The following is a 23,215-nucleotide window of genomic DNA, read 5'->3' on the forward strand; positions in this document are numbered from 1 at the left end:
CGGCTTTATCTTTACCCCAAATTCCTGGTGTTGAGTTATGCTGAGCTTTGTCCAGACTTAAACCTAGAAAGAATTTTCTTTGAAACTTCCTCATTTGATTGTTACACTTTCTCTACCAGTTTTGGGCAAGACTGGAGCTGGCCTTTCTGGAACATCTGTCTCCCATTTTACCTTAAAAATGAGAACTTGGTTGAATTAACGTACAAAATTTGAAACTTTTGAGACGTAAGCATGCATTTGAGTCCATTAAGAGAGTATTGGCCTAGGAACTTACTTTGGTTAGGTTTTTTTTTTTTTTTAAACTATGTAACTAATTTCTTAGTACTATATTGAGACAAAAATCATAATTTTTTCCATAAGAAGTAAAAAAAGAAGTAAAGAAATCTTCTGTGAGGCACACTGATACCTTAGCCTAAAAATATTCTGGGGATAAAAGACGTAACACCCCTGAAAGTGCATGATACAATAGTTAGTATATCATTTCTTTAAAACAAAAAACAAACACTTTAACTGACTCGAGCTCAACATAAGTGGGCTTGAGAGGAGTCCTAAGTTTTTCAACAATATTGATGGAAGCTGAAGTAAGGGAGGCAATGCCTTAGGCAAGCTAGGGTGGCACATGAGATGGCTCACAGGGCTGGTCTGCAGAGGGGGAGATCTCTGAGGATGAGGTTGATGAATAGATTCAATGACTTTGGTGGCAAACTATCCAAAGTGATGTTGGAGACTTCCCTGTTTGGAACAAAAGGTTGGAGAATGTGTCTGCTTCAAAGACAGAAGAGAGAATGAGAAAGGCAATGTGGAGAAGGGAATCTGTGTCCTGGAAACATCTTTAGAGCTATTTCTGCAATAAAGTTTCTTCTGGCGAAAGTGTGGTGCTGGAATGTATACTCTTTACAGAGATATTACTTGTTTTGGTTTCCCAAATACCTATCATATATATGTGCATCTTTTATATCCATACACCCACTATACATGCCACACACACAGAATTTAAAACTTGACATAAATTCATAACATCTGTCTCAGATGGAGCTAATTCTGCTTCTAATGTTTTGTTTTTCTTGTTCATCTAGAGCATTGTGTGAGCACTCCAAAGAACGCTGTGAGTCTGTTCTTGGGATTGTGGGCCTACAGTGGCCTGAAGACACAGATTGCAGTCAATTTCCAGAGGAAAATTCAGACAATCAAACCTGCCTGATGCCTGATGAATATGTGGAAGGTTAATTTTAAAATTAATTACAGCAGGGTATTTAACATGGATGAACATGTTAGCTACCTTTTCAACTTCTTCTATTTATGGTTTCTTGTTTGTTTGTTTTCTATTTAGTGGCCAATCAGGCTGCTTAGGTGAGTGAATTTGTGAACTTGATTGCATTGAAGAATTCGGCACCCGTCTGTTAGATATTGCATTCATTTTAAAAATGAAGTCATTTGCTATTTCTATTCTTTTATTTTTGTGGGTACATAGCAGGTGTATATATGTATGGGGTACCTAAAATATTTTGATACAGACACACAATGCATAATAATCACATCAGGTAAATGGGGTATCCATCACCCCAAACATTTATCCTTTCTTTGTGTTACAAACAATTTTAGTTATTTTTAAGTGTACAACAAATTATTGTTGACTCTAGTCACTCTGTTGTGCTGTCAAATACTAGATCTTATTCATTCTATCTAACTATATTTCTGTACCAATTAACCAATCCTGCTTTCCCCCACCACTACCCTTCGCAGACATGGGCAACCATTGCTCTACTTTCTATCACCATGACTTCAATTGTTTTAATTTTCAGCTCCCACAAATAAGTGAGAACATAAGAAGTTTGTATTTCTGTGCCTGGCTTATTTTACGTAACACAATGACGTCTTCTTTCATCCACGTTGTTGCAAACGACAGGCTCTCATTCTTTTTTAAGGCTGAATCATACTAAATTGCATATATGTTTCTTTATCCATTCATCTTTTCATGGACATTTGGGTTGCTTCCAAATCTTGGCTATTGTGAATAGTGCTGCAACAAACATGGGAGTGCAGATATCTCTTCTATATACTGGTTTCCTTTCTTTTAGGTATATACCTAGCAGTGGGATTGCTGGGTCATATAGTAGGTCTACTTTTAGTTTTTTGAGAAGCCTCCAAATTGTTCTCCCTAATAGTTGCACTAATTTGAATTCTCACCAATAGTGGGTGAGGATCCCCTTTTCTTGACATCCTTGCTGGCATTTGTTATTGTCTGTCTTTTGGATATAAGAGATTTTAATTTGGGTGAGATGATATCTCATTGTAGTTTTGATTTGCATTTATCTGATAGTCAGTGATGTTGAGCACCTTTTCATATACCTGTTTGTCATTTGTATGTCTTCTTTTGAGATATGTTTATTCAGATCTTTTGTCCATTTTTAAATCAAATTACTAGTCTTTTTTTCTATAGAGTTGTTTGAGCATTTTATATATTCTGGTTATTAATCCCTTATCGTATAGATATTTTGCAAATATTTTCTCCCATTCTGTGGGTTGTCTCTTTACTTTGCTTTGCTTTGCAGAAGCTTTTAACTTTATGTAATCCCATTTGTCCATTTTTGCTTTGGTTGTCTGTGTTCATGCAATATCACATAAGAAATTTTGTGCAGTCCAGTGTACTGGAAAGTTTCCCCAATGTTTTCTTCTAGTAGTTTCATAGTTTGAAGTTGTAGGTTTAAGTCTTTATTCATTTTGATTTGATTTTTGTATATGGCAAGAGATTGGGGTCTAATCTCATTCTTCTGCATATGAATATCCAGTTTTCTCAGCACCATTCATTGAAGAGACTGTCCTTTCCCTAGTATATGTTCTTGAAACCTTTGTTGAAAATGAATTCACTGTAGATGTATGAGTTCTTTTCTCAGTTTTCTCTTCTGTTCCCTGGGCCTATGTGTCTGTTGTTATGCTAGTACCATTCTGTTTTGGCTATTATAGCTCTGTAGTATAATTTGAAGTCAGGTAATGTGATTCCTCTCGTTCTTTTTGCTCAGGATAGCTTTGGCTATTCTGAGTCTTTTGTGGTTCCATATGAAGTTTAGGACTTTTTTCCTATTTCTGTGAAGAATGTCATTGGTATTTTAATAGGGATTATATTTAATGTATAGATTGCTTTACATAGTGATATAGTTTGGATATTTGTCCTTGCATGTTGAGATGTAATCCCCAATGTTGGAGGTGGGGCCTGATGGGAGGTGTTTGGATCATGGGGGCAGATCCCTAGGGATTGGTTTGGGTCATCTCCTTAGCGACAAATGAACTCTTGCTCTGCATTCACATGAGATGTAGTCATTTAAAAGTGCGACAATACCTCTTCCCCTACTCTCTCTCTTGCTCCTTCTTTACCATGTGACGTGCCTGCTCCCCTTTTGCTTTTCATCGTGACTGTAAGCTTCTTGGGGCCTTCATAGAAGCTGAGCAGATGTCTTCACCATGGTTCCTGTAAAGGCTGCAGAACCATGAGTCAGTTAAACCTCTTTTCTTTATAAATTACCCAGTCTCAGATATTTCTTTATAGCAACACGAGAATGGCCTCACACAGAAAATTGGTACTAGAAGTTCAGCATTGCTATAAAGATACCTGAAAATGTGGAAGCAGCTTTGGAACAAGGTAATAGGCAGAGGTTGGAAGAGTTTGGAGAGCTCAGAAGAAGACAGGAAGATGAGGGAAAGTTTGGAACTTCTTAGAAATTGGTTAAGTGATTGTGACCAAATTTCTGATAGTGATATGGATAGTGAAGGCCAGGCTGATGAGATCTCAAATGGAAATGTGGAACTAATTGGGAATGGGAGCAAAGGTTCACCCATGTCGTGTGTTAGAAAAAAGCTTGGCTGCATTCTGTTCATGCCCTAAGGATATGTTGAAGTTGGAACTTGAGAGTGAAAATTTAGGGTACCTGATGAAAGAAATTTCTAAGCAACAAAGTGTTCAAGACATAGGCTGGCTGCTTCTAACAGCCTGTGCTCAGATACAGGAGCAAAGAAATAACTTAAAGTTGAAACTTACAGTTAAAAGGGAAGCAGAGCATAAAAGTGTGGAATATTTGCAGCCTACCTATGTGGTAAAGAAACAAAAAGCTTTTTCAGTAGGGGAATTCAAGCAGGCTGAATTGCTAAAGAAATTTGTATAACCAAAAGGGAGCAAAGAGCTAATAACTAAGATAATGGGAAAAATGCCTTGAAGGCATTTCAGAGATCTCCCAGGCAGCCCCTCCCATCACAGGCCTTAAGGCCAGGAGGACTGAATGGTTTTATGGGCCAGGCCCAGGTCCCCACTGCCTTTTGCAGCCTCGGGACACTGCTGCCTGCATCCAGGCCACTCTACCTTTAGCCATGGCACAAAGAGGCCCATGTACAGCTCAGGCTGCCATTTTGGAGAATGGAAGCTATAAGCCTCTTGGTTTCTATATGGGGTTAAGCCTGAAGGTGCACAGAGAGCAAAAGTGCATGAGGCTTGGTAGCTTCTGCCTAGATTTCAGAGGATGTATGAGAAAGCCTGGGTGCCCAGGCAGAAGCATGCTGCAGGGGTGGAGCCCCCACAAAGGACATCTGTCAGAGCAGTGCAGAGGGGAAACATGGGGCTGGTGCCCCCACACAGAGTCCCCAGTGGTCACTGCTTCATGGAGCTGTGGGAAGTTGGCTTCTGCACTCCAGACTCCAGAATGGTAGATCCACTGGCAGCTTACACCCTTTGCTTGGAAAAGCTGTTGGCACTCAACAACCTGTGAAAGTAGCCATGGGGACTGAACCCTGGAAAGTCACAGGGGCAGAGCTGCCCAAGGCCTTAGGAGCCCACCCCTGTGCCAGTGTGCCATGGATGCGGGATATGTAGTCAAAGGAGATTATTTTGGAGCTTTAAGATTTAATGACTGCCCTGCTGGGTTTTGGGCTTGCATGGGGCCTGTAGCCCCTTTCTTTTAGCCAATTTCTCCCTTTTGAAATAGGAATGTTTACCCAATGCCTGTACAGCTGTTGTATCTTTGAAGTAAATACTTTCTTTTGATTTTACAGGCTCATAGGTAGAAGGAACTTATTTTGATTTAGGATAAGGCTTTGAATTTGGGCCTTGGGACTTTTGAGTCAATGCTGGAATGAGTGAAGACTTTGGCGGAGCTATTGAGAAGGGATATTGTATTTTGAAATGTGAAGAAGACATGAGATTTGGGAAGGGGCAGAGCAGAATGACATAGTTTGGATATTTTTCCCCACCCAAACCTCATGTTGAGATGTAATCCCTAGTGTTGGAGGTAGGGTCTGGTGGGAGGTGTTTAGATCATGGGGGCAGATCCTTCACGAATGGCTTGAGCCATCTCTCACTCTGAGTTCACAGGAGATCTAGTCATGGTGCCTACCTCCAACTCTCTCTTTCTCTCTTGTTGCTGCTTTTGCCATGTGACGTTCCTGCTCCTCCTTCACCTTCTGCCATGATTGTAAGCTTCATGAGGCCTGTCTAGAAACCAAGCAGACTCTAGGCTTCCTTTAAAGCCTGCAGAACCATGAGCCAAATAAACCTCTTTATAAATTACGTGGCATCTAGTATTTCTTTATAGCAATGCAAGAATGGCCTAATACACATAGTATGGAAAGTTTAACAATATGGATTCTTCCAATCCATGAACATGGACTATCTTTCCATTTTTTATGTCCTCTTTAATTTGTTTCATCAGTGTTTTATGGTTTTTATCACAGAGACCTTTCACTTCTTTGGTTAAGTTAATTTCCAGGTATTTTATTTTATTTGCGGCTTTTGTAAATGAGATTACTTTCTTGGTTTCTCTTTCAGATTTTTTGTTGTTGGCATGTAGAAATGCTACTGATTTTTGCCTGTTGATTTTGTATCTTGCAACTTTACTGAATTTGTTTATCAGTTCTATAGCTTTTTGGTGGAGTTTTTAGGTTTTTCCAAATATAAGATCATATCATTTGCAATCAAGAATAATTTGACTTCTTCATTTCCAATTTGGATGCCCTTTATTTCTTTCTCTTTTATGACTGCTTCAGCTAGGACTTCTATTACTATGTTGAATAACAGTGGTGACAGTGGGTATCCTTGTCATGTTCCAGATCTTAGAGATAAGGCTTTCAGTTTTTCCCCATTTAGTTTGATACTAACTGTGGGTCTGTCAAATATGGCTTTTATTTTGCTGAGGTATGTTCCTTCTTACCCAGTTTTTTGAGGGAATTTTTTTCAGGAAGGGATGTTGAATTTTTTCAAATGCATCAACTGAAATGATCCTATGCTTTTTGTCCTTCGTTCTGTTGATATGATATATCACATTGATTGATTTCCATATGTTATATCATCTTTGCATCACTCCTGTAAATCCTAAATGGTCACCAGGAGCAGTGGCTCACGCCTGTCATGCCACCACTTTGGGAGGCCGAGGCGAGTGGATCACCTGAGGTCGGGAGTTCAACACCAGCCTGGCCAACATGGTAAAAACCTGTCTCTCCTAAAAATACAAAAATTAACTGGGAATGGTGGTGGGCACCTGTAATCCCAGCTACTCGGAAGGCTGAGGCATGAGAATTGCTTGAACCTGGGAGGCAGAGGCTGCAGTGAGCCAAGATCATGCCACTGCACTTCAGCCTGGGCGACAGGAGCGAAACCATCTCAAGAAAACAAACAAACAAACAAACAAACAAACAAACAAACAAAACCAAATCCTAAATGGTCATGATGAATGACCTTTCAATGTGTTGTTGAATTCAGTTTGCTGGTATTTTCTTGAGGACTTTTACGTCAATGTTCATCAGGGAGATTGACTTGTAGTTTTCTTTTTTTGATGTGTCTTTGTCTAACTTTGGTATCAGGGTAATACTGGCTTCATAGAATGAATTTGGATGTATTCCCTCCTCCTCTATTTTTTGGAATAGTTTAAGCAGAGTTGGTACTAGTTCTTCTTTAAATATTTGGCAAAGTTCAGCAGTGAAGCCATTGGGTATAGGCTTTTTTCCCCCCCACTGAAAGACTTTTAATTATTACTTAAATAGCATTACTTGTTATTGTTCTTTTCAGATTTTAGATTTCTTCATGGTTCAATCTTAGTAGGTTGTATATTTCTAGGAATATATTAATCTCTCATAGGTTTTCCAATTTATTCGTATATAGTTGCTCATAGTAGCCTCTAATGATCCTTTGAATTTCTGCAGCATTGGCACCCAAGCCACAAGTCAAAGTTCTCACTCTTCCGCTTCCCACAAACAGGTAATGGAAGAATGGTAGTGGTCTCTCCTCATGATCACTACAACCCCAGGTCCATGACAAGTACTACCATACCACAAGAGTTCACTCAAGGCCCAAGGGTTCTTCAGTCAGCCTGTGGTGAATGCTGCCAGGCCTGGGACTCTCATTTCAGGACAGTGGGCTGGCCTCTGACTCAGGGCACATCCAAAAATGTCATCCAAGAGCCAGGGCTTAGAATTAGGGACCCCAAGAGTTCACTTGATGTTCTACCCCGCTGTGGCCGAGCCTGGTACCTAAGCTGCAAGACAAAATTCATTTTACCCTTCCCTCTCCTGTTCTCCAGCAGGAGTTTCTCCCTGTAGCCATCACAGCTAGGAATGTGCTCAGTCATACCTGAAGCCAGCACATTTCAATCTCACCGAAGGCTCACAACAAGTACTGCCTGAGTACTGCTGCTGATAATTCAGGGCCCAAGGGCTCTTTAGTCAGCTGGTAACTAATCTTGCCAGGACTGGGTCCTTTTCTTCAAGTCAGTGGGTTCCCTTTTGGTTGAAGATAGGTCTAAAAATGTTGTCTGGAAGCTAGGGCCTGGAATGGGGGCCTTGGACAGGACTCTGCCTGATGCCCTATTCTACTGTGGCTAAGCTGATATCCAAGTTACAAGACAAAGTCCCCTTTACTCTCACCTATCCTGTCCTCAAGCAGAAGAAAGGAGTCTCTTTCTGAGCTGCGAGCTGTGCCTGCCTGGGGTTGGGAAAGGGGTGGCACAAGCACTATCTTGGCCACTCTGCGGCATGCACTAGGTTGCATGCCCCCAAGTCCACTGTCTCCAAGCCCAGCACAGCATCAGGACTTGCCCAAAAATTGCAGTCCTTGTGGGCTAGACCGCCTTTCAAATTTATTAAGGACCCCCAAACACTTTAGCCTGTGGTGGTAAGGCTTGCCAGAACTTAAGTTCTGACCACTGGGATGGGTGATTCCCCTTTGGCTGGGGTTGGTCTAAATGCTCCCTCCATGCATGGGCACTGACTGAGCTCTGCCTGGTATTGCTTTCTGCTGTGACAGGGCACCACTGAGTTCCAAAGCAAAGTCCCACAATCACTCCACAAGTGCACAGATTCTCTGTACTACGCAGCTCTTGCTGGGGAATGGGGGTAGGGTGGTGTTGGTGATTCAAAATTGTCTTTCCTACCCTTTTCAGTGCCTTTTTTAATTATCTGAATTTAAAACCAGGTACTATGATTGCTCATATGAATTTTAGTTCTTATGAAGGTGCTTTTTTGTGTGGATGTTGTTCAGGTTGGTGTTCCTGCATAAAGGACACTTAGTGGAGGCTTCTATTTGGCCATCTTGCTCCATCTCCCCCTCAAAAAAAATCATTTTAAAATTAAAAATAATGAACTCAGAGATGAGTTTAATTAGTACTCTGGTGTTTCTTAAACTGTACTTTACTCACAGAGCCCATTATGTATGGATGCTTTTATACTAGGGATTCTGAATGCAAAGGTGAACATTAAACCTTGGTTCCTTCAAGTAAAAAACATTTGGGGACCATGGCAACACAGGATCGTTAAGTACAGAAATGGAATTGTGGGCCAGGTGGAAAGATGGGGCTGTGGAAATGATTTTGACACATTGAGAGCTGCTAGGTAGTCAGGAGCACTGACTCCACAAGGCATATTAGGCTCTGGCAATTGTTGGATTGTCCCATTTGGAAAGAGAATTAATCATTGGAATACATAGACGTTAAACTGCGTATCTGGAGAGATGAGGCCAAGAATGAAGGAGAAAGATGCTGATTGGTAGGCAGAAGAATGCCAAAGTGAAATGGCTATTTTGCTTTGCAAGAGACCACTCTTATCTTCAGTAAAAGCTCCTTGACAACATCCTACATGTAAATACGTAAATTAGCTGATGTTTCTGGGTTTTCAGCCCTTTAACAGTAATATTGTTTTTAATAGAATGCTCACCTAGTCATTTCAAGTGCCGCTCAGGACGGTGTGTTCTGGCTTCCAGAAGATGTGATGGCCAGGCCGACTGTGATGATGACAGTGATGAGGAAAACTGTGGTATGTATTTGCAATGGTACTTTTCGTGAATGTACAGTATTAACTAGAACAGAATAAGAAACTGTGTTAAAAATGTAAACTATTCACTGATAGTAGGACTAGGATTGAATGCTAATGCCTTTACTTCTTAAATTATTGAACAGTATGGCATATATTCTAAGTCTTTTTCCTAACTCTTGATTTCCTCTAAATTACGCTTCTGTGTAACCCTGATACATACAGTACTCCTCCCCCTTATTTGTGGGGACACGTTCCAAGACACCCAGTGGATGCCTGAAACCATAGATTGTATGGAACCCCATATATGCAGTACTATGCTTTTTCCTACACATACGTCCCTATGATAGAGTTTAATTTATAAATTAGGCGCAATGAGAGATTAATAACAGCAATAATAAAATGGATCAATTATAACAATATACTGAAATAAAAGTAATGGGAATGTGGTTTCTCTCTCTCTCTTAAAAAATATCTTATTGTACTATGCCAACCTTTTTGGACCATGCTTAACCAGGGATAACTGAAACCGTGGAAACTGAAACTGCAGATAAGGGTGGAGGGGCACGACTATATTTGCAAACACTTATTAAAAGGAGAAGCAACTCACAAATGTAAGGAATTATTTTTATTATTAAATTATAAAACAGTTATCAGTTTTAAAGTCAGAATAATAGTGTCTTTGCGTATACTTCCCATGTTGGTAAGCAGACATCTAGATGCACAAAGGCAGAGTTCATACGCCAACATTCAGAGTTCAGACTCCATCATTCCCAGTTTAATTGGGATTCATTTTCATGTCCTCTCTTATTTGTTCTCTGTTGGCAAAGGATAAAACTCTTCTTGAGATTTCTGCCATTGATTTCCAAAATCGCCAGTGGAAAAGCTGTAAATCCCAATGGTAATTTGAGTGGACTTAATTGTAATTACATTTCCCTGCAAATCTTTGTACTTGTAACCTCAGTGTATTAGGGAATAGAAGTCAGACAATGGCCTTTAATAAACAGTGTTTTTGAGGAAAGCAAAATGATTGCAGATCTATTCACAGAATGGTTTGGTTATTTAGCCTTTCCTGTTTAAGAGGAATTGACACTGTTTCATGAAAAACACATAAGGCAGTACATCTTTTGAAATCATTTCATTCTTTTGGTCTTTGAAGTATGAAATACTGCCTTGCTTCATTAAGTGAATTTTCTATGGTAAGCGTTGCCCTTCTGGTCTAGACAAAATGTCAGAAGCAATTAACTGAAATCCTCTCAGCTCCTATAAATATGGACGAGTGCATCTTCTGGAAAACCCCAGCTGTCAGAATGATGGTACAATGACTGGGGTAATTTTATTATGGAGGAATGTACAGTGTTTTTAGAAGCTACTGTTGTTTGCTTGTTTGTGGTTTGTTTTTTTTTGTAAAGAAATAAATTAAAACTCATTGAATATCCCTTATATAAGTGATTTATTGAGAATGTGTTAGATTTGTTCACTTAACTATGACTTTGATGGGTCATGGTATTTGAGATGCAATTTAAAGTAGAGTATCTTAGATGGTTCAAAGATTTTGCATGATACTTTGTTGGGATGGCTAGACCTAAATTTGTTGTAGGGGACGAAATATTTGAGAAATAAAAAAGCTTAGTTAAAAACAAAACAAAACAGCCTTACCAAGACAAAAAGTTCTGGGTTCTAGAACATATTCTGCAAAAAACAAATTGAAAGTACTATAGTATTGGTATAGGGTTTAAATGACCCTAAAATATCAGGTTTCTAGTTAAGTAATTGGTTTTCACCAGTATTTTAATCACACAATTGAAGACACACCAAAATAATAGAATATATTGTCTAATCCCTATCAAAAACTAAAAATAATTGACAGCACTATTGAGAGCTCTAGTTAAGGAAAGTTAAAAGTGGGTAAGAAATAATACCTTTGGAGTTAAATTAATTGCTCCAGCAGTACTAATTTATGAGAAGTTTTCCAAAGTGACTAACAATAGAAAACTTTACATACTCCGTTCCCCTTTGGGACTCATGCATGTATTTGAATGGACTTGTTCAGTGATTTGGGAGGACACACCACTTCAGATCAAATAAGGAAGTCAGGTTGATGAAGCCTCAACAGAGGACTAATAGGAAGTCATCTGTTTCCGTTTGCCTCCTTGCTGTTTGTCTTTCTGTTTTTGTATGTGCATAGGCACACCATCCGGTAAAGCAAGCACCAGCTCCAGCGAAGCTGGGTTTCACCGGAAGCTTCTTGCCTTTCTGACTTACTCTGTCCCTTGTGGTCTTAAGTGTTTGAGCTGTACTCAATAATTGGACAATTAACTATTTATTGTCATGGATCTGCAGCTCCCTCAGAATTTCCAACAAGGTTATTGAGTTTCCCCTCAAAACAATACTTATTTAACTCAGTTATAAAATAAATATTGTATGAGAAATTAACTTTACTTCTTGTTTCTTTGGCGCTTTTGTAATGGAGAAACATGGTAGCCAAAGCACTTAGCTTATAAATACACTTTTAAAATATATGCATTAGAATTTAGCAATCAGTAATATTGTTTTTAAATATCTCCAGCTCTTGTGGTAGATTTTCACTGTTGAGGTTGCTTTGATTGTGTAATTGCTGATGTAAACAAGAGTTGAAAATGTCAGTACTAGAAAAGATTTCAACAAGTGTTGGGATGAATTATACAAATCCAATATGGGAAGGAAGTCTAAGAGACAGGGGAATGCTGAGCAGAATCTGCACTGTGTCAGTACTGCATTGTCTTAAGGATTGATGGTATGTCAGTAATTGAGCATACATGATATAGATGGAGCTGCCTGCAAAACTAGCAACTTGATAAATGAGTTTATTTTCAACATAACGTTTTCCAAGCATCGATAGCCATGCAGTGGAGCATGAGGGAAAGACATGGGCAAATAAATGATCAAGAATGACATCAAAGAAAGGAAAACTAAGGAAAACAACAAAAAGATTATATTGTTCAGTTTTTATATGACTGTATAGCTTTGAGTGTGTGAAGCGGAGGTTATCTCTCGCTAGACTTTACCTCCACGATTTGGGTCAGCTACAAGAGCAGGTGGTACCTGGGCTGTGATGCAAGCAAACAGCAACTCCCAATGGAGCAATTAAATGAAAATGTAGCTATAACAGGTGCTTTATATTGACTGTCAAAATAAAATCCTTTATTACACTAACACAGAATCAAAATTCCTAACTGATCACTATTCTAAGTAAAAAAGTATACATCATATGGAGAAAAGATTGACAGCAATACAAATGTCTGAGTGTCATTAAGTGACTTTCTGTTTATCGTCAGATGAGTAAAAAACCAGTTCTTCACCTATCTTTGGTCTCCTCTTGATCTTAAATAAAATAAAACCTTTAAATATAACCTGAGCCATTTCTCCGAGTCAGAATCCCCTTAGGTTGTATTAGAAGATCTGACTCTGATATTTATGGGTTTTACAGCTTGATTTCAAAGGGTTTCCAAAAGGTATGTTTTCTTTTTGGATTTGTGGATAGCATTTCTATGAGTTGTCTCACAGAAGGGCTTAACTGGCTTTCTTAACACTCCAAATACCATCAGCCTCTATGCTTTTGTGTCTCTTTGTTTGGGGAGGAGACCACTCTTTGCTCTGTAGCTGGCAGAAGAGTGAGAGTCATTATGTCCATAGCTTTGGCATATCCACAAATGTGCTTTCAGGATGAATTTTCAGGATTGATTTCTCATCACTCAGTAGGGTTTAATTTTCCATGTTAAGGGACAAATTTTCTCCTTCCCTTTAGATACTTGGTTAACCATTTCATTGTCTTCTGTGGTGTCTTGGGAAGGCAGACTGGAATGGCAGAGTGTCCTGCATAGACTTAGACTTGAATTTACATCCTGACTTAGCCTTAGAGGCTGTGTGACATTTGGCCAGTCACTTTACTTCTCTGGGTAAGATGCAGAGAACACCCACGTTATCTCCCACAGCTTGGAATGCTTATAACATGCCGTGTTCAATCTCAGAAGACAATAACCAGGAACTCACCTGCTGTGGCGGTGGGAAATCAGGAGGCAATTCCTTTCAAAGGCTGCCCCAGCAGTCTCCCTTGAGGGAAGGAGTCCTGTCTAGCATAGCCTTGTTTCTGACAGCTGTTTATGGCAAAAGAGAGTGGGCTGGCCTGTCAGGCTAAAGCATGGGCTGGGCAAGGTCCCTGGCTCACATAGTAAACTCAGGTAGATGGATAGTGTCTTTTCCTGGAGATAGTGTTGGTTTTGAGTCGGATATTCTCTCTCTTTAGGATTAGAGCCATGCAATTTAAAGTCCCATCCATTCCTTCATCCTGCCTCTTTCACAGGAGACTGGGCCACCCATATGTGAAGAGCATGCCATAAAAATGGCACTGCTAAAAGCAGGAAGTGACTCAGGAATTGGGTAGGCTGCTGCAACTTTCTAGCTGGATGGTGGCTGGTTGGCCTGTGCTGGTATTGCTGCCCTGATAGTCAGGCCTGGACCACAGTGGGAGGCAGGTCCTCTGTTCCAGCAGCTATAGCAGGTGCAGAGGCAGAGCCCTTTGCAGCCATGCCTTGAAGGAAGGGGCACTGTTGTCCAGGATCCTGCATGCTGTAGAAGGCTCTTCACACCTGTTAGGCCTATACTCTGGCTGTTACAGCTCCTATGATCTGCTCCAAGGTCACGTCCACAGCCACTTCCTGGGGCAGACGCTGGTCCAGGATGGCTCAGTCCAGACTGTTCCAGCCTTTGCCAATGCAGTATTACCTTGTCTCCTTCCTCCTTGTGAGTGGTTCCACTCCGAAGGGTGAGAATTTAAAAATTTCATGCAGCTCAACTCAAGAGGATGAGTGGACCTACTTACTCTATAGTTGCATAGCTAAGAGATTCTTACAGAACAAAAAGCATCTGCTTTAAGTCGATTTGCTGACTTTATTTGTAATGACAACTGTTTTTATAGAGAAACAGTTTAGGGGCGGAGTGGGGGGAGGAGACTGCCTCTGTCAGGGCAGCCTGTTTCACAGAGTTTTTGTGAAAATGAGAGACAGAGTAAGCAAAAAACCCAGATGAATGCTTAGCACACTTAGTGTGACCAGTCAACCTGATTTGCCTGGGACTGATGGGGATCTTTTGGAACAAGGGATATGTCATGCTCAAATCAGTTAAATCCCTGGCAAACTGAGATGAGTTGATCACTTTTTTGGAACACTGTATCCTCAATTATTGATTGTTGCTATTGTCTCTGTGCTGGGGAGGTTATTATTCTGACATCGACAATTATTTGGTTTCATAACCTACAGCTGCATTAAACAGCCCATCCCATCCATGCCTGTTTTTAATTTTTTTTGGAATCATATCGTTTTCCTCTTAGAATATAAATTTAAAACATATTTGCACCAAAATGTCACTTTACAAAGAAAGTGGTTTCTTCTCAAAATAATACTGTCTCCCCATGTAACTCATGTCTCTCTCTTTTTATCCTACTTCTTTTGTGCTCACTGTAACTCTACAAAGGAGGTATTATGTTATGCAAACTTTTATGAGAAAAGAGAAGACATGGAGAGGTAAAAAATGAATGCGTATGGAGTACTCCTTTAATGTTTATAGCAACCATATGAAGCAGGCATTATTATTTGTATTTTAGATGTTATGGAAACCAAGGTTTGGAGAAGTTAAGTAACTTATCCAAGCTCACACAGCTAGTGAGATTTGGAACTAGGATTCAAATCCAGTTGTCTGACTCTAAAGCTGTGCTTCCACTGCTCCTACCCCTTATGCATACTTCATGTTCGCATCTTACAAAGAACTGCAATTAATGACTTGTACCTGGATCTCATCCAGATCTTTCTCCGTGGAGCTGTGATGTGGAGGGATTCAATTTCTCTAACTGTTAGTTTCCTCACTTATAAAATGGTGAGCATAATGCTGACATTATAGGGTTATTTTAAGAATTAAAGCTAATATCTAGAATGTGGATACATAGTGGATAATACATGTTATCTCATTATCATGATTATTATTATTTGTGAGGATACACTGTGGGGTGCCTTCTGTCCCAGATGATCTATTTATGTGGTATTTCATCATCTCATTCCAAATGTCAAAGTTCTTCCTTGTAGTCTTAAGAAGAATGTGCCTTGGTAAGAAGAATGTGCCTTGGGAATCGTCAGAAAAACGCATGCTATTTTATTTCATTCTCTATTAGCAAGTGGTGTGTTTTGTGAGCAAAGGAGCAGCTCTGGAGAAGGGTCAGCACCATGCATGGAGTGTTGAGCCCTCTTTTTTGATGTCTTTTGCTCTCTGGTAGAATGAGCAGACTGTAGCATTTGGCAGGAGCTGGGTCACAGAGGACAGATTTCAGGCTCTTTCTCAAAACTCAGGAGACTTTTATTGTCAGAACTTTTCAGATGCTGTCTGGATCCTTTACTAGCTGAAAACTCTAAATAATGTCCCTGTGAATTCTTGGAATGGATGTCCCTGGGCCTAAGACCACTCCAGATTATGAGCCAGTGAAAGACTCTCATTATTTATTTCCTATATCTTTGGATGACGAAACACACTAAATCTAATTTTAGCTTATAGTAAGCATTTTGGGTCACTTATTTTTATAATTGTTTTTAGTGAAAATTTTGAAAACCAATTTTTTTCTTATAATGGATTCCAAGAAACCTGAGTCAATCATCTACAAAATGTATCTGACTCATTTGTAGTAGGTCAGATGAACAATAACATTCTTGAAGAAACTTCTTATTTGATCACTGCTTTGCATTTCACTGACAAATAAATTATATTTTCCTGGGAGTCAGAGACATTTTTTTCCTTACATGAAATGAAGTTCTACTTAAAACACACACGTATTGAGGGCCTGCCACATGCTAGCCATTGTTCTAGCCAAGGGGGTGGAGGATACTCAAATTTTTTTGCCACATTGTCTCTTCCTTCATGTACTTCACGGCCTGGCCTGGGCCAGGGATCTGACCGGAATGACAAAACATATTAGACTCTTGTCAGACTTTAGCAGGCATATGAAATGCACTGCACATGAATCATCAATGGTATTTATTAAATACATCACAAGTGCTTGCTATTTCATAGGCAAATTACAGTTCAAGTTATTACATTAATGTGCAAATTATATTCATTTCTCTTACTAATTGATGAAGTTTCCAACTTTAGATGTCTGACTACCATAAAGTAATAGCTTTTGTACCTGGCTCTTAAACTAGTTTTGTTTGGCATAGAAGGAGCCTCTTTTGCTAAAAAAACAGGTGGCCTCCTGATTTGTAGAATGAAATTACATTTTAAGGTGACATGCATTTAGATCACTAGACTTTGGCATATTTGCTTAAAAGCATAATATTATTTTATAGATAAGTCTTATGCATTGACAACAATTTCACTCAGAAAGAAAAAGGAACAGCTAAAGATGAATGTTAATGTATGGTTTTAAATTTTTTCTCCATGTCCCCTATGTCACTTTTTTTTTTTTCTTTTTGTTGAGACAGAGTCTTGCTCTGTCACCCAGGCTGGAGAGCAGTAGTGCAATCTCGGCTTACTGCAACGCCCACCTCCCAAGTTCAAATGATTCTCCTGCCTTAGCCTCCCAAGTAGCTGGGATTACAGGCACACACCGCCACGCCTGGCTAATTATTGTATTTTTTAGTAGAGATAGGGTTTCACCATCTTGGCCGTGCTGGTCTCCAACTCCTGAGCTCAAGCGATCCGCCCACGTCAGCCTCCTGAAGTGCTGGGATTACAGGCATGAGTCACTATGCCTGGCCCCGTATGTCACTTTTGATCTTCTGTTAGGTCAGCTATACAATTTATGTTATAATATGAATATTATTGGGTATTTCTACTTTTAAAATTATATTATTCATGGTATTCAGGGGTCAAAACTTTTTAAGAAAAAAGACATTATGCTTTTTTTTTTTTGAGACAAAGTCTCGCTCTGCCCAGACTGTAGTGCAGTGGCATAATCTTGGCTCACTGCAACCTCCGCCTCCCAGGTTCAAGTGATTCTCCTGCCTCAGCCTCCGGAGTACAGGCACATGCCACCAAGCCTGGCTAATTTTTTCGTATTTTTAATAGAGACGGGGTTTCACCGTGTTAGCCAGGATGGTCTCGATCTCCTGACCTTGTGATCCGCCCACCTCGGCCTCCCAAAGTGCTGGGATTACAGGCATGAGCCACTGCGCCCAGCCGACATCATGCCTTTATAGTGTAGTTTTTCTACATTGATTGAATTTATCATTATTTTCAACTCCACGTCTATTGCAAATAACCTTTTCTTCCGTCTAGGTTGTAAAGAGAGAGATCTTTGGGAATGTCCATCCAATAAACAATGTTTGAAGCACACAGTCATCTGCGATGGGTTCCCAGACTGCCCTGATTACATGGATGAAAAAAACTGCTGTAAGTGCTTATGCGAATTTGTCAACACAGCATTTTTATTTTAAACACCAGTTAAGTCTCATTTTGAATACAAGCCAAAAATGTGTAAGTATCCATACAAATCTTTTAGTATTTTCACATCTTTTGATCAAACTCCACTTGTAAATACATATTCTAAGAAGCCAACTAAATATGTGTAAAATATATACACTGTAATATTCTTCTGGCATTATTTATAGTATGGGAAAATTAAAATACCTCCAAATATCCAAAAATAGGGAACATAAACTACAACCGTACAAGAAAATAATATGCAAATATTAAAATTAGATTAGAGAAGAAAAATTTCTCTTGGATTCCTTTTATATCATTAGTTGAATAAAACAAAATATTCAGTATTATGTGCATTATTGTCCTGAGTTTCGAAAGTACATATATCCACACACAGAAAAAGATCAGAAAGTCATAATTAAAAGTTTACAGTTATAGTCTTTGGGTGGTGTAATTATTAAATTTTTGTGCTTTTCTCTCTTTTCTACATTTTCTAAATGAATGACCGTTGCTTTTAGAACCGGAAAATAATTATGTCTCTTAAGATGTTTTACCTACAGATAGATAAATGAAACAGAAACAAACAGAAAAACCCAAATTGAAATGACAAACAATGAAGACATTTATCTTTTATTATCTCATATATATATATATATATATATATATATCTCACATGTTTTATATGATCATATAAAGAGTCAAGTGTAGGATGGACTCTTGAGGCTGTATGTGGCAGTTTAGTACCTTGTCTGTGATTTCAGTTCAGTTTCAACTCAGGCTGGCTCCCACAATGGTGAAAAGATGACATTACCATGGGCGCCTGGGGCACCATGCTTCCTTGATCATGTCCACCTGGAAGGAGGAAGGACCGTGTTCATATCTCCAAGATATCATTAAGGGATTCGCTCAGGTGAACTTTGGGCAGAGTGACAGCTAGCCGTCAGGAGCCTCTGTGTAGTTAGAAAAGACACTTGCTACAAACAGCTGAACTGCAAAAAGAAGCACCATTCAGGGAGAACCAATAAAAAAAAAAAGATGCTGTTTTCTCCAGGTTGTTCCTGTCCCCAACTAGGGCACGTGGCACAGCAGCAGAGTTTGGGAAGGAGCTGTCCTGTGAAGCACAGTCACACAACCACAGGCCAAGGCCTATGATATCAGAGCATATGTTTACTCCTGGACTACTAATTGTATTCAGAAAACAAACAAACAAACAAACAAACTGTAGACAGAAAAATGCCATGCCCAGCTTAAATTAATCAGGATCTTCCTTTGGAACTGGGGATGGCGGGTGTGGGGGTCTGAACGAAATTGGGCTCCCTTAAAAAAAGGAGGAAGAAAGGAAATGGTTGTTAAGTAGGCAATCAAGGAGATTTACTATAATTTTTAAAACTCAAAAGAGAACTGTGTATGATTCACAGAGTCATTTAATAGTAGAGATGTAAAAAAAAAAACCCATTATGCATCTCTGTGGACAGAGATTGTTTTCTTTCTAAGGTGGCTTCAGTCTGTTCATCCCTCATGCTCTGCTCATGCAGATTTTAACCCCGTTCTCTGATCTTGGGTATTTCTGCTGCTGTGAGTACCGTTTATTCGGTCTGATTGTTAGAATCAGAACATTGAGTCACTTGAACGTAGTAATTCTGTTTAAATGCTCTTTGTGTGTATTGATGTCTATTAAATAATATTTTACAAATTCTGTTTATACTGTTTTCATGTCCGTTTGGAAGTCTCAGCGATCGCGATCACATACTTTCTTCTTTCCATGCTTCTACTGGCACATGAAGATGTGCATGTTAGTGATAATCACATTTATTTCTAAAATGCTTTCCTTCTCACTTTTTGTTCCCCATGCCAGCATTTTGCCAAGATGATGAGCTGGAATGTGCAAACCATGCATGTGTGTCACGTAACCTGTGGTGTGACGGTGAAGCCGACTGCTCAGACAGTTCAGATGAATGGGACTGTGGTGAGCTACTTGTTTCTGCCATCTGTTGTACTCTCTCAGGCCTGTCAGCCACTGAAGCTAAATGAATCCTAAATTACTTCCTGGATTTTACTGGCCAAGTTCATCTATTTTGTTTTACTGTTATAAAAGCTGATAGTGGTGATCTATGTGTGTTATTTCCAACTCACAGAAAATTTCCCCACCAAGCTACTTCACTATTTGAAATATTTATATTATAGGGAAAAGCATTTTCTGTTCAAAATGTTGTAATCATATAATTTCTGGAATAGGATTTAAAAATTATTCATGAAAACCCAACTTCAATAAATTTAATGACAGTCTGCCAATCTTTTGTCATCTATACCTACTAGAATAGAATAGTCAAGTGGCCCCTCTGCCTTCCCTACACTCTCTAAGTCCAAGACTTCTAACTATCTAGCTCCTTACACAGACAGGAATTAAAGACATCTCCTACCAGCACCTCCAGTGTTGCAGTTTGTGATCTTGAGTTTGATTAATTTCCTCATCCCGCACTCATCACTCCTTCCATTCGCTCAGCTCTTTCTCAGTCCTTTGCATCAACCAGCCAAATCACGATTCTCATGTGTGTTGTCATCAATTGTGCAGCGTTTCATAAGTGCCCTGAGGCTGGTTAAGTACAGAGGATGCTCCTTTATATAATAGGAATTAACACATATACTACATTAATCCTAAATTTGCATCCCTCTCACGCACTTGCATTCTCATATGCTTTCTTGAAGGAAATGATAGAAATGGATTTACAACTCACTTCTTGTAATTATGCAAATCCTGGTTAACTCATGGGATGAGGCCTGGCTCTGGCTGTCTTCTGACTCATCAAGAAAAGTTAAGAACTGCCTGTCTCTTTCATTAGAGTCTATGGTTCTTTGAGGGTAGAGAACATTTCTAACATTTTTTTTTAGCCCTCTAGCACACTGAAGGCAGTGATTTGCACAGGGTAGGTACACATCAAATGGTTAATGAAAAAAAATAAAAATGAATGTATGCCAATGAAGCAGAGGCATGTAAAGTTATGTGCTTCCATGGGAAGAAATGTTTTTAATTAGGGTTTCCCCTGTCTTTTCTTTCCCTAGTGACCCTCTCTATAAATGTGAACTCCTCTTCCTTTCTGATGGTTCACAGAGCTGCCACAGAACACCATGTGTGTGCAGATGGCTGGCAGGAGATGTTCAGTCAGTTGGCCTGCAAGCAGATGGGTTTAGGGTAAGGTCAGTAGTTTGTAGCACTGATGAATTTCTCAGAAAGCTTCATGGAACTTGGCAGTAATATCTTCCTTATGGATGCATAGAGAGTTAGTGCTCTCGAACAAAGAGTACTTCAAAACCCAGGAAATGAATCAGGTGAGAGGACCACATTTAATTACAGGCACCTGCCCTGAGGAGTGTGTGCTGGAAACGTACTTTGATGGAGTCTCTAAAAGTAAATGAAGTAATTGTATTTTAAGTACTTCTGAAACGAAATGCTTTCATTATTTATAAAAGCATTATGATCATTTCATTTGAGAAATCTGGATGAAAAAATCTTGTAATTTTCCCCCAAGAGGTTATTGAAAATTTCTTCTTAAGCAACACATTTTTAAAGAAGTTGAAGTTGCTGGCATTTCTGTTTACTCTAAGTAAGGCAGTAAATGTAAATCAAGAAATAGTTCAGTATATTCGCTTCTCAGTAGAATGAAAAGATTCACTCTGGCTTTGATACAGATGTACTGAAATGGATCCTTTGAAAGTTAGATACTTGCTATTTTGTGAGGTTTTTCTTTTTCAGTTCCATTGGGGATGGAAAGCAATAATTTTTGGGGTCTTAGAATACTTAAGTATTTCTTTTACCATCGATATATTTGAGATTTGGGGGAAATGTAGAAATTAGAGAAATTGAAGACAAAGGAGTTCTAAAATTCTAGACTAAATAAAAAATTGAGTAAATGGCATTTCCTGAGATCCACTGAACAAAATTGAAACGGTTTTACAATAATGAGTCATTCAGTTATGGGATAGCAACTAGCAGCACATTTTTGTTATCCTAGTTCAAAGAATTACTAATATGTAGCTCCCAACATCTTGAGTCCACTTCTCCCCTGAAAAGACCCACATCTTTAGGAATTGAATAACCAATGCTCATTTATAATAAAGGAACCTTAAACTTTACGAGAGTGGAAAATTGTATTTGCCAAGATCTATTAAATTAGACTTCATTTTTACAACTTCATTATTGTGTCTAAATGAAATAGGATATGATTGTGTTCAGAGATAAATGAAAAATCTTTTGCATATGGTTATGAAGCATCTTTCTTCTCAATAAAACATTATATATACAAGGTTTTATTTGCAAAGTATAAGGTTGGAACTGCAAAGATTTTACAACCAGAAAGTTCTTTTGACAAGCCACCCTGAACATAGCTGTTCTATTGTAAATAGATAGGTTTCTGTTTTTAAATATGCTTCTTTATGTTTCTTCTAAATATTTGCATATTAGAGTTTTTATTGTGTTAAAATGCACATACATAAAATTCACCATTTAACCACTTTAAAGTGTATAATTCAGTGGCATTTATTTTATTCACAATGTTGTGCAGCCATCACCACTATTTGTTTTAGAACACTTTTATTATCCCAAAAGGAAACTATGTACTCACTAGGCAGTTACTTTCCATTTTCTCATACCCACAGGCCCACATAACCACTAATCTGCTTTCTGCCTCTATAAATTGGCCTATTCTGGATATTTTAATATAAATGGAAATATACAACATGTAGCCTTTTCATCTGGTTTCTTTCACTTAGCACATTTTCAATCATCTGTCTTGTAGCATGTACCAGTACTTACTTCCTGCTTGTGATTGAATAATATGCCATTAAATGGATATACATTTTGTTTATCCATTCAGACATCTGGATTATTCCCAACTTTGGCTATTGTGTGCACACTGGATTTTTAAAAAAATATGTACTCCATTTGCTCCATTTTCTCAACATAGTTGGAAATTGAAACTTCAATATAATATTTTAGATATCTTTAGATATATAAAATGCAAATAGACATACAGATATTTTTTATTTTAGATTATTTTATTTCCCAGAAGGGCTAGGAAAATCTGAGATAGAGGTGTGGTTGGAAAACCATATCCATTATTTGACTGATTTAATGGGAAAAATGGGTAAGTGGTGATAAGTCCCTTAAAGAAATGAGTACTAGTAGTTTTTGAACTTTTTAGTTGCCTTGAAGTTTACTCTTTAGTTGACTTGAGTAGCTCATGAATTGACAGAAATCTGGAGAGCCAGGCTATGCTAGCCATGATGGTAATGGTCAAGATGAGGCTAGCTTCCTGCTGAGGGAACAGGCTCAGGCAGCTGCCATGTGACCACTGTCTCTGGAGACCAGCTGCTGTGCTGCAAATTCACAATTCTGCCACCGATGACTCAAAGAAACTCTAAGTCACCCTGCACCTTTGAGTCATTTCCTCCAGATCACAGTCCTTGCTAGAAGGGTCTGTCTGGTCATGATTGGCCT

General features: G+C 38.9%; 1 protein-coding gene across 9 annotated transcripts in view; it reads left to right on the plus strand.

Annotated features, from left to right (window-relative positions):
- CORIN (corin, serine peptidase) overlaps positions 1-23,215 on the plus strand; it is a 270,543-nt gene that overhangs the window by 200,222 nt on the left and 47,106 nt on the right. For all 9 annotated transcript variants that reach the window (XR_007725852.1, XM_050791596.1, XM_050791599.1 and 6 more), the window contains 5 exons: positions 1,077-1,222; positions 9,175-9,282; positions 17,578-17,691; positions 19,577-19,687; positions 20,782-20,911. Coding sequence is in view for 8 of the 9 variants with exons in the window: in XM_050791596.1 (XP_050647553.1) it covers positions 1,077-1,222; positions 9,175-9,282; positions 17,578-17,691; positions 19,577-19,687; positions 20,782-20,911 (609 nt within the window). In the remaining variant the exon portion in view is untranslated. The remainder of the gene's footprint in view (positions 1-1,076; positions 1,223-9,174; positions 9,283-17,577; positions 17,692-19,576; positions 19,688-20,781; positions 20,912-23,215) is intronic.

This window comes from Macaca thibetana, chromosome 5 (assembly GCF_024542745.1).
Source record: "Macaca thibetana thibetana isolate TM-01 chromosome 5, ASM2454274v1, whole genome shotgun sequence".
Classification (NCBI taxonomy): Eukaryota; Metazoa; Chordata; class Mammalia; order Primates; family Cercopithecidae; genus Macaca; species Macaca thibetana.